Genomic DNA, 12,529 nt, shown 5'->3' with positions numbered 1-12,529 from the left:
TGGTGATTTCTAAACTTAAATATTTTGGCCCCAGATATGGTGACTCAGCATGTCACCGTTTTTACATTTGATACGACTTGTTGCTGAGTAATTTTTGATGTAGAACAGTAGAAGCCCGTTCTCTCTAACAACTGCAGGTGATTAGATGGGCAGGAGAATTCTGGTGCAGTGATAATACTTAATTTGGCTTAAAGGTGACACGTACAAAAATGGGGGTGCACCCTTTTCTCCTTTTTAGAATTTGTATATAAAAGTTTGTGTGTACAAATATCGTGAATTTCACATCTTGCCTTATTGGTTCTGCTGGATGTCTCCCTTAAAGGACTCAGCTGTGGACTGGGAAAGCTCTTAGCCCTTATGTAGTAGGTTTGGGCCGAGGTTCGGCCCTCAGCGGGGCTGTGGGGCGTCCCACCGCCTCGCTCTGGTCCGGCGGCAGTCTGGGACAACAGGCACACGGTTAGGGGCTCAGGCCCATAAGCAGGGGCTGAGTCCAGAGGTCCAAAACCCAGGCCCTTAAGCAAGGGCTGAGGCAAAGTCTATAGCGGCCCGGGCCCTAAGTTAGGGCAGGGCAGCAAACAAATAGACAATCAGGTACCCAGCCTCTCTAGGCCAGGGGAAACAGGGGGAGTCTGCCACCCAAGGAGTGGGTGGCAGGGGGGGAGGCAGGCCCTCCCACTCCACTGCGTCCCAGCCCGGGGCCCTAGCAGCGACGGAAACTCGCTGCTGTCAGTGGGGATCCTGGCTGCAACACACTGACATCGGCTCTGGCAGTGCAGCAGCCAGACTGGGATCGGCTGCCTCCGGGCTACTTCCACACTCCCCCTCGTATGGTACCTGGGCCATCTTGGTATCGTCGGTGCTCTCCACCAGCATTGGCTCCTCTGGGTAGGAGGCGAAGGGCAGGCTCGGCTCCTCCTCGGGGTACCTGGCACGGGGCAGGCTTGGCCAGTCCTCCTCGGGGTACCTGGTGAGAGGTAGGCTCGACCGGCCCAGTGACTCAGCAGGCCGGTTGCGGCCTGCAGCTGTTTCCCAAGCGGGAGCTCAGCCACGGACGTCTGCTCTCTCCGCCGGCCTGGCCTGCACTGAGCTCTGCAGGCGAGCTTTTATACTTCCGGGTCGGGCCCATGACCTCGGAGGGGCGGGTGCCGGACCCGGTGGCTCCGCCCCCGTTGGGATTAGGGGAGGTTCGGCCCTCAGCGGGGCTGTGGGGTGTTCCACCGCCTTGCTACACCTTATTTTCACCTGGTAGTGCCAGTCATTCTGGTTTTATTAAATCCATGTGAAAGACTGAATAGCTTTTTTTATAATAAATAAATAGATAGAAAGGAAGCAAATATAAACTACGGTATAACTATGGGGCAGGAGGGCTATGGAAACAGTTGGATAAGACTATATTTACCAGTTTAGTAAAAATGAAAGGGTGTTTTGTTTTTTTAAACAGAATTAAACTTAACCAACGAGGGGGGAAAAGGGTTTCACAAAGTGTGGTTCAGCTCTGAAATGTGACTTCTGTATTGCTCCGACACCTTAAAACATTTGGAGAGTTTAGGTTTAACTACCTACCAGTGCTTCAGACCCATTCTGGGGTTCCTGAGACATGGTTCCCACTTGTACGTCATCACTTGCAATAAAAGATTCTGCTGGTAAAATTTGCCTGCCTATGTCTGTACACACTTCCTTTGAGTTCAGTAGATTTGTCCGGGTGTAGCAGAGGACAGATTTTGATCCAGCTACTGGAACACAGTTAACAATTCCATTGAAGATGCACCAGTCAGAACTGAACCTTGCTCCCTCTCACAGAATGCGTTGGCTCTGCTGTGTTAACAGGAGTAAAAAGTAGTCATTAATTTGGTCATTTAGTGGGATAAGATGCTGAATGCTCACACAGGAAGCAGAGCGGAGAGATCATTTCACTTCGTCACTTTCCAGAGTAAAACCACACTTTGACCAACAGAAATACAAAAAAGTATCAGTTTGAAAACGAGCGACGGGATGGCTCACTTGATGATGACCTGTTCTGTTCATTACCTCTGGAGCACCTGGCATTGGCCGCTGTTGGAAGCCAGGATACTGGGCTACATGGACCTTTGGTCTGACCCAGGTGGGCTATTATGTTCTTATATACTGAGTTAAGTGTCTATATTAAAGTCAATTTTGCTTATTACTCCCATTATTTCAGGAGGATCCCTCATGTTATCCTTAAGATGACAGGGTCACTTGGGTATGTGGCACATGTAGACTATTTGTAGGAATGAGTGACACTTTTCTGTATAAAAATGAATCCATACATTGTAGCTGTGAGCATATAACGTTTAATATCTGAAAGTGCTACAGTTATTCCAACTATCCCTTTTACAATTATTATGGAGCACAATCTTTCATGATCACTAGCTCCAATAAAGAGAAAATTTCAAATTACTTTCTTTAGGTTTCATTTTAGAAACAGCCTGCTCTATTTCAGTAGACAGTTAAAATGCCATGCTAAATTTAAAGTACTAAGGAGTTTAATTCACAACTCAACATATTTTGCCAGTATAAAATTCACTGATGGTATACTGTTTTATAGTATTGTTTTTATATAAAAACCATCTTCCATCTTAATTATCTCTTATGAAAGGCCTGATTTAGATTAACAGATGTGGCATCTTGGTCCTTCTTAAACTATCCTGCTTCAGGTGTATAAACTATTGTAAAAATACATTTTACCATCACAAATAAACAGGACACATTGCAATATCATGCACTGTGCATAATAAACTTAGAAGACTGGATACAGAACTATCAACACAATTCACACTTGCAAAAGAAGTACTCACCAGTTTGTGTTATACACCACAGCTTTATGTACATAAGCGCACAGAACTGGGGAAAAAGGAGTGTGGCACAATGGCATATTTAGTACAATGACCTCACTGCACAGCCAAGCTAATTGCTGGGGCCTCCTTGTGGCGGATGGTCAGTGCAGATACTCCGTAGGGAAGGGATACCACCATCAGATAAAATGGACTGGTAAAGGATTTAGAGTGGAAACGGTGAGGGTAGGGAGGTTAGGGCTCCGATTATTAGAATAGCAGAGAGTTAACCCCCTGCTTTTTTATAGCCCCACCCCAAAACCCTAACCCTCTACCCTGCGGTGCTGGTGTCCCAGGGTATAGGCGGGGTGCCTTAAATTGAGCAGATAGCAGGTTGGCTAGGGACCTGGATGGATAATGCGGGAGCCCTCCCCCCACCTCCCGGCTGTATGTAAACAAGTACGGCATTATCAGCTGGGTACTCCTGGACATTTAGGAATAAAGTTGCAGCCTAAGTCACATCCAGGGTCTCGTGTCCTCCTTCCAGCACAGCTGGACAATGGTTATCCATGTACAGTAAGAACTACAACTAGTGCATAGAACCAATTGATTCTCAAGAAGCAGGGTTAATTCCTCCTGGCAGCACTTGAATCATACAATCAAGGCCAGCCAGTGGAGTTACATTATCTTGAATACTCAAAGGAGGAGGTTAGGATTCTTGTGAAATGTTGGTCAAGTAGGAAGGAGAAAAGGGAAATTTCAAGCAGGTTTTACTTCCACGGCTGCTGAGAAAGCAGCTGCAGAATTATTTTTGAAAGGCTGCATGTCGCTAATGGCATTGATCCAACAGTTCTGAAATAAAAATGGTTTGGGAGGGGATTGGAATAAAATGAGAAATGAAGATTTGATATAAAAATATGGATAAATGATTGAAAACAGAGAGAAAACATTGGCAGCATTTAAAAACAAAAAACCCAAAACCGTCTTTATTATTTCAAGGAAACCAATTAAGCGCCTATTATTTAAAAACATCAAAGTTGTAACAGTTTATATCTTCCAAAACATTTGGAGAGGCAGGATCAATTTTCTGAACCCGTAACATGCAAATGAAGTGTGTGCATGTTTAACATCACATATGCATGTACATAAATGTGTGTATATGTTTAACAGGACACACTTAAAATACGTGGAACTATACAATTTACACAGTTCAATGTTCTTCTAATCCAAATTGCTAGAAAACAAGTTACTGAGTACAAGACAGACCTGATTAAGCTTACCCCTTATTCGTGAGGGTAAAACGGGACAATAAACGGTCAAAAGATTTATTTAAACTTGTAAAAAAAGGCATTAAAAAAATTAAAATCCATGCTTCACCAAATATATTACATCATACAAGTACCAGTAGGTGTGTATTAATTGGCAAATCCTGTTTACCTTCATTACCATCCATTCTTAATGGCATATTTACTCAAAATGTAAAATTGGCTGCACTGGAAAATACTTAATTTCAAATCTGTTTCAAAGTGCATTACTTAAATATGTCCCCAAGAATAATAGCAGTTGCTCTAGATAAAAATAATGTACTGCATTAAATAAAGAGCTCCCATTCAGAAAATTTCTCTCAATGTTCTGATTAAGCACAAACATTACATGGCATTTCATTTGGGTTTCTCAACCAGCCTCTGTACCCAAGGCAGCAAAAAGCCTCTCACATTATCTGTCTGACAGATGGATTCCTTTTTAAGATGGTTAAATTGTTGGTTGCTCAAAATAAAGTTAATTTTACAATTGATGATTTAGCGAGAGATGTCAAAACACATACAGGAACTGCCAACTTCAGAAAATACCATCACAACTATTGAAGCTCTTTTTGGCCTCATCATAACAGGAACAGACACAAAGAATAAGGCATGTAGATTGATAGCAATTATAAGTCACTCACAATCCTTGGGAGACAGGGAAAATATTCCACCCGCCTCTAAGCATATATATGCAGATCACCTGCCATGAATGGTTTTACATGGCTTTTGTTGCACATCAGACAGAAGTGCGCACTGGGGTGGCTGAGTGAGAAGGAGATGACCCTCTATCTGATGATGAAGAAATGGATCGTGTAGCAGCTTCTCGCTGCAAGTCTTCCACCTTCTTCTGAAGCTCAGCTCTGATGGCAAGTAACTCCTTAAGATTCTGATGAATTGGCATCTAGGGGTTTAACAGAAGAGAGCTATTTTTATTATAATAATTAGTTAACTTCTCAGTTATTAATACATCTGCTATTTTCTTCTGTTGTGACATGAGAAACCCCAAGCTTCTTGTGAATTTCATTACATCTCAATATTAGGAGTGACTATTTCTCTATTTAACATCTGAAATGATAAATATTCTAGTCAACTTCCCCTCTCTCCCTGGTCGATCATGACTCAGTTGGTAAGGCCCCTATTCAGAAGGCGGTACACATTTATTGAAGGGATACCCAAAGACAAGGCAGGGGGGAAGTACAGGATGATTAAGGAAAAGCAAGTTACTTTAATAATGTACTTTTAATCAATTTTACCAATAATACTGTCAGTGAATGTATGAAACGCCTTCACCAGGAGTCTCATCTCCCATGAGATGAATTTATGAATCTATGAATTTGTTAAAAAATAAATAAAAAGTAAATTAATAAATGAAAAGCATTTTGCACTAGAATACAAACACTGGTCCACGATTCAATACCAAAGATGGAATTTAAAAAAAAGAGAGGCCATATCCCTCAAAGTTGCCCCATAGTGCTTTGCACAGAAGAGTGACTGGATGCAGTTTAGTCCAACTGGCTGTAGTCTGAGACGGTCCTGTCCTTCTCAGGACCTCCAAATGATCACACAAGACCTTTTCTTAATCTGTTGCTCCAGAGAACAGCCAACTTACTGTGTTCCTTGGCTCCATTCAAAGAAATTGGATCATTTGCCAATGGAACATATTTCCATGGTTTTGTATAGGGCAGCTTTACAAGCATTCGACCCCTCTCAGCCTGGGATTTAGCATCAGTCATTGTCACAGAGGTAGAAAAATGGCTTTTGCCTGTACAGGCCTCCCAGATTCATGCACTGATAAGCCTTTCGCAGAAGCAGGTTCAGGAGGAGTGGTGTCTTTTGCCCTTTCTGTGGCCTCTGAAGGGAGCCTTGTCTTTGGCTGAGTGCCTTTCCTTGAGTCATAAAAGGCATTGTTTCATGTCTATGTGAAGCAGTGGAACACAGCTGGGCAAGAGGAACACTCCTTTAACCCCATTTTTCTCACTAGATCTGGTGCCCTGGACAAAGCCCAGGGTGATCCTCCAAAGTGCAACAACAATAATGAAACAGCCAGAAAACTGCCAAACTTCAGACTGAGTCTACACTGTACTTTACCAAACTATTTACAACTATCTAGAGTAAGGAAGACAGATATTCTGCAAGTGCTGTCAGAAGAATAGAGAGGAACTCTAGGGCTGTTAGCCTAGAACTATGGAACGTTTGGCTTGAGAGAACTGCATTCATTCCTGACTGCTAGTTACTGCTCAGAAAGGATTCCAGGGCTACAGGGTTAAGCATGAAACTCCTAGAGCTGAGCTGTGCAAGGAAAGAGGAAGTTTGCTTATGCCACTTCTGATACCCTGGAAGTCACTGGGTCAGCATCCTCTACTCACATGTGGGGATATCAACGGCAACATAAAGAGGGCGTCTTTACAAACCTTCAGCAAGGCAGACAGTCACTGCACACTACCAGGTTCTTGACAGGGCATATTAGAAATACATTTATAACAATTACCTTCCACAGGCAAGTAACACTGAGATGCTGTACCACAGCATGTATATGGGAATTCAATTTAATGGACAGCAAGAATTTTCTTGTAGTGGCCACTAAGTTTTTCAATAAGAAAAAAACTGCTGTTCTACTAGAGTTCATCCTTGTGAATACCACCATATATCACCTACATGTCCCACTGAGCAAGCCAGAATCATGAAAAGCAGTTTCAGACAACAGACTTAGTAGAACCCTGCTATAGATCTGTGCAGGACACACTGTGTGCACATTGCTGAATACAGACATTATGTATAGGGTTTAAAAGAGAGGATGCTGGCTGTATTACTTTTCTGTCCTCCCTAACACCTAAACTAGCAAAGAACACATTACAATCTCATGCACAGTCTGCTTCAATCTGAAAGGATGGTACATGCATAAATTACGTAAAAGTCACAATAATGAAGTCTACAAAATTTAAGACACAACTTGCGGCACCATATATTCACATTATAAGCAAAAAAATATGGTCAAAGAACATTAAGGTTCCAAAGTCAAGCATTCAAAACTTAGGTAATGCCAGAATTAAAGTCATCCGTGTGACTTTAATGTGGCCCCCTTGCGTATGCATTACGATACAGTCTTTAATTACATTACCACATACCGTTTTCCCCCACATTTTCCTGCCTCATTCACTCACAGAATGGATGGTGCTCCGGTAATGGGCAGAAGAGGTTACTCACTTTGTGCAGTAACCACAGGTCTTCGAAATGTGTCTCCCTATGCGCATTCCACTTCAGGTGCCCATGTGCCTCTCAAGCCCTTGATTGGAGATTTTCAGTTAGCAGTGTCCATTCAGCCCATGCATGCATCCCAGTCCTCCTCATGCCAGACACCAAGACTTTATAGGGGTGTGTGGGTGAACTGCCCTCAATTCCTTCTCCCGCCAAATGTCCCCTAGCAGAGAGGAAGAAGGGCGGGTCATGGAGCACCCACAGGGGGACACATCTCGAAGAACAGTAGTTACTGCACAAGGTGACTACAACTTCTTTGAGCAGTGTCCCTATGGACGCTCCACTTCATGTGACTTCTGAGCAGAATCCACAGATGGAGGAGGGAGTTTCAAAATTGAGACCAGAACTGAAGATACCACTGCAGAAACAAGTGTCACATTTTTTTTTTTTTTTAATGGAGATATCCCATCTCCTAGAACTGGAAGGGACCTTGAAAGGTCATCGAGTCCAGCCCCCTGCCTTCACTAGCAGGACCAAGTACTGATTTTGCCACAAATCCCTAAGTGGCCCCCTCAAGGATTGAACTCACAACCCTGGGTTTAGCAGGCCAATGCTCAAACCACTGAGCTATCTCTCCCCCCCCCAAAACTGGAAGGGACCTTGAAAGGTCATCGAGTCCAGCCCCCTGCCTTTACTAGCAGTACCAAACACTGATTTTGCCCCAGATCCCTAAGTGCCCCCCTCAAGGACTGAACTCACAACCCTGGGTTTAACAGGCCAATGCTCAAACCACTGAGCGATCCCTCCCCTCAATTGGATCTGGCAGCATGGATCAGGGTGTGATGTTTTGAAAACATACATATTGAAGCCCAGATAGCAGCCCTACACAGCTCACAAACTGGCACATTCTTAAGTAATGCTGTAGATGTTGCCTATGATTTGGTCGAATGTGCTATCACCCTTGGGGGGTGGGGAGGATGAATGCTTGCATCCACATAACAAGTGATAATACATCCAGATATCCATCTCAATAGTCTCTGAGCAGAGATCGAGGATACCTTGGATCTATCCGTGAAGAAAATGAAGAGCTTAGGTGACTTTCTAAATGCTTGGTTCTATCTAAGTAGAAATCCAGTGCTCTTCTAACATACAGGGCAGGAAAATAGGATTCCTGCAGAGAGAAAGATGGAGCTTTGGAAAAACAACTGGTAAATGAATACATGGAGGTGGAAAAAAATGAAGGCGGAACTCCAACAGGACCTTAGGGATTCATTGTGTGAAGATAAAGACACTGTCCTTGAAGAATAACATAAAGGGGGAGATCTGCCATCAAGGCATCCATTTCCTCAACCCTATGAGCCAACGTGATGGCTACTAAAAAGAATGTTTCCATGCAGAAATGGAGCAGAAGACAGGCTGCCATTGGTTCAAATGGAGGTCACATAAAGAAACTGAGCACCAAATTGAGGTGCCAGATTGGGGTGGGGTCCCTAACCTGGAGGGTAGAGATTCTCCAAACCCTTAATAAACCCAAATGATACCAGGTGAGCAAAAATGGAGGATTCTTCTACAAAAGGATGAAAGGCTGATATTACTGCCAAGAGGAGCTTAATTGAACTAACTGAGAACCCTGATGTCTTCAGAACCAACAGATTATCCAAGATAACTGAAAGTAGCACCGAATCAGGCAGAAGGTGGCAACAACATCACCCGAATGGAAGAATCTCTTCCATTTCTGCAGGTAAGCCAGACCGGCTGACCTCTTTCTACTATTCAGTAACACCCGTTGCTCTTCCATAGAGCAGGGGGATTCTAACCCCATGAACAATCAAGGAGCCACATTCTGAGGCAGAGTAGCATTAGGGTGGGATGAGGCACATGACACACATCCTGTGACAGAAGATGAGGAATGTTCGGGAGACTGAGCGACTACTAGGAGAACTTTGGCCAGGCCTGTCTGATTTTGTTCATCACCCTCAGTATCAGCGGCACTGGGGGGGGGGGGGGGGGGGGGGGGGGAAACACACAGAACCGACCCTTCTTTGAAGGTAGAAGAAAGGTGTCTCCCATAGACTGATGTCCCAGACCTCTTCTTGAGCAGAAAAGAGGGCACTTCCTGTTTCTGTAGGTTGATAAAGCTACGAATATATTAATGCCATTAGTCCCAATAAATACCCCAAGTGATAAAACAAATGATAAATCACTCTCAATTTCACTTCCACGATTTATCAAAATATTTTACTAAGAGTGAAATTAACAGATCATAGTTACCTTATTACACATTAACATATTTCAAAGTGTGAACCTGATCAAAGAACTTACTGATCATTTGACCATTTATGAGAAATAAAAGCAGATTTTCTAATTATTCTAAACCCCTAGGATAAGAACATTAGAAACTGATAAACTACCAAGAAGTCATCAATTAAACCTTTAGGATCTAGAAAGACAAGTAGAGTAGGGCAATGTGAAGGAGTTGGCCAGCAGTACTAAGTAGTGGAGATTTAGGGCCAGATCCTCGCCTGGTGTTTGTCGACATAGCACCATTGACTACTGGCCCTTATGCCTTAATTAAGCTGATTGCCTCCATAAAGGTTGGTCCAGGGAACTTCCTGAAGCGTCACTACAGCCACAGAAGTTAGTCAGAAGGCTTTTTTTCTACCTGCAATAATGTGACATGAGCGATTGAGTGGCAGCCCCTTCATCATAAATCTGTATGTTGTCCCTTCACTAACTCCCGTTCCTCCTCTTCCACCCACTCAAAGCCCTCAGAGGTTGCCTATATCCCTTATCTGTCCTGATTGACTTACTCTATCCTTCTATGTCTCTAGGATGCTGGTTTTCCGCCTGTAGTATTCTGTTGCCTCTGCCCACTCCATTTCCTTCTCGCATGTTCCATTATCTCCCTCTTGCTGTCCTGCCCGTGGGCGGGGAGGGGGTCAATTTTCTCTTGCAACCGTGCAGTGGCTTTATAACATGTCACTACTAAATGCTTTGTTACCAATGAGATCTAAAAGCACTATGCAGACTGACAGTTCAAAGGGGAAGGCAAAGGATGCACTTGCAACGTTGAAGGTGTAGGAGGGGAAAAGGAAACTTGACTTATGACATAAAGGAGAGGGTTGCTTAACCCAGGGGTTTTCAACTATTTAATAGCATGAATTAGCTCTTAAGAAAGAGACTGTCTTGTGGCCCACCTCTCTTCCCAACTTCCTAATCACAATGCCACTTACAACTGTGCACATTTCCACTGCTGTTTCTTGCATTGAAAAATATTAGTAAAGTATTTAGGTATTTCTACTAACTGTCTTTTAAGTAATATGTGTTCTTTAAAAAAAAAATCATCATACATTCTCCAGGAGAGTCTACTGTCCTGAAGACAAAATAACTCAAAGGAACAGCCACTTCACAGTTAAACTGCCCCTCCTCCCTGAAGTATATATGTAAAAGAGAACTTTGTTTCTTAAACATGTCAAATCTTGGTCTCCTGAAGTTATTGTGTTCATTTTCTTCATAGACTTTCATTTTTTCACTCCAATGAAATCCTTCAGTATTTTGAAGTAGTGTTGGATAACAATATTTGTAAGCACAAGGCTTCATTTAAACCAAGTCATAATAGCTATTCACTTACACTACCACCCGTTCTTAATTGGATAGATATCTAGTTCGTATTGTTGTACTAGCTCAAGGACAGTCATTCACTTGAAAATTGTTCAGCTGTGAATGCATTTCTTCTTGTTCCATGAGCATACTTTATCTATTTTAGCAACAGGGACGAAAGGCTGCAGAGGAAAATGACTATTTTAAATTCATTACTTGATTCAGACTATCTCAGTCAGTTTTTCAAAAAACACGCTCTTTGTGCTGCAAGACGACCATGTTTTTCAGTTCAATTTTTTGTTCTTCACAAAAGAACAGGAAGTCTGAGAGAGCTGCTTTTAAAATCCTCGCTAATGACACACTCACATGTAAAGTCCATCTACCGTGATGAGAGCAGTATTTTTCAATAGAAATCAACACTTCAGACTTTTTATAAAGTTGTGTCAACTACACCAAGCCATCATTAAAAGTAGTCACTAGTGAATCTGAAACTTAGTGTGTGTAAACTGACATACGGATCTTGGAAACTACTGTACAGGTTTAAAAGCTGTGGCTGAGAATTTGAGGGGTGGTTGGAAAGAAAAGAAGAAATGGAAAGGAAGGTAAGATCAAGAGACAAAAGGTGTTAATGCATTAGTCTTTCACCTCTGGAGCTACAGATGGGTGCAAATGCACTTACCAGTAGGTCACAGTTTTATGGGCACATATTAACTCCCAGTTACAAAGCTACCCAGAACTGACAGTGCCTACTCAAGTGAGGCCTGCGACTAAAAGTGCAGAAGGGCTGCAGGTCAGAGCGTGCCTATACAAATTGGCAGCACTGGGTGAAGAAGATGGCGCAGTGCTATGTTTGGCATGAGCAGGCATAAGTGCAAGTATTACTTCAAATGTTAACTTCATTGATAAAATCTATAGTCTGTTTAGAATAACACTAGGATTGCAAAGTCAAGAATCCAGAAGTTAGGAGATGGCAGTTCAGCTCCCTTGTGCATGTGCATTATGACAGTCTTTAATTATATGCCCACATACTATTTTTTCCAACAGGACCCATGCCTTATTCAGTGCACAAAATAACAGCTGTTCAATATTTTGTTTGCTCGCCACTGTTCAATTTTATGTCTTATTTACTGTACACTATCCAAACCCTACTTGGGAGGCAGAATTATTTGCTTCCTCATGGACTTTTCTGTAGCCCTCATCACTACAGTATCTAAGGGCTTTACAAATATTAATGAATTTATTTTCACAGCACCCCTGTGAGGCGAGGTGGTATAACTAACCCCATTTTACAGATCGGGAACTCAGGCACAGAGTGATTAAGGCTGAATGTGTCCACTAATCTTGGATGCCCACTTTGAGATGCTTAGGACCTGATTTTTCATAGTAATTAGCATTAGCATTTCATAGCACTTCAGTTGCAGCTGTAAATGCTTAACACTTCTGCAAATCAGACCCCGGGGTATTAAGCCAGGCACCCACAAAATAACAAACACATAATTAGTGACCACCTATGAAAAGTTTGATTTTAAGTGACTTGCCCAGCATCACATAGGAAGTCTGTGTCAGAGGCAAGGACAGATTCAGATTCTCCAGGGCAACAAAATTCCACCGCTTCAACCACGAGACCATCCTTTCTCC

General features: G+C 42.8%; 1 protein-coding gene across 5 annotated transcripts in view; it reads right to left on the bottom strand.

Annotated features, from left to right (window-relative positions):
- Window positions 1-2,296: 2,296 nt before the first annotated feature.
- Window positions 2,297-12,529, bottom strand: part of MTMR1 (myotubularin related protein 1) — a 53,745-nt gene continuing 43,512 nt past the window's right edge. For all 5 annotated transcript variants that reach the window (XM_054040914.1, XM_054040910.1, XM_054040912.1 and 2 more), the window contains one exon: window positions 2,297-4,997. In XM_054040914.1, the coding sequence (XP_053896889.1) occupies window positions 4,833-4,997 (165 nt within the window). In that variant the 3' untranslated portion in view covers window positions 2,297-4,832. The remainder of the gene's footprint in view (window positions 4,998-12,529) is intronic.

Source organism: Malaclemys terrapin, chromosome 9 (assembly GCF_027887155.1).
Source record: "Malaclemys terrapin pileata isolate rMalTer1 chromosome 9, rMalTer1.hap1, whole genome shotgun sequence".
Classification (NCBI taxonomy): domain Eukaryota; kingdom Metazoa; phylum Chordata; order Testudines; family Emydidae; genus Malaclemys; species Malaclemys terrapin.
The sequence above is the reverse complement of the archived record's forward strand: the minus strand, read 5'-3'. Positions and strand labels throughout refer to the sequence as shown.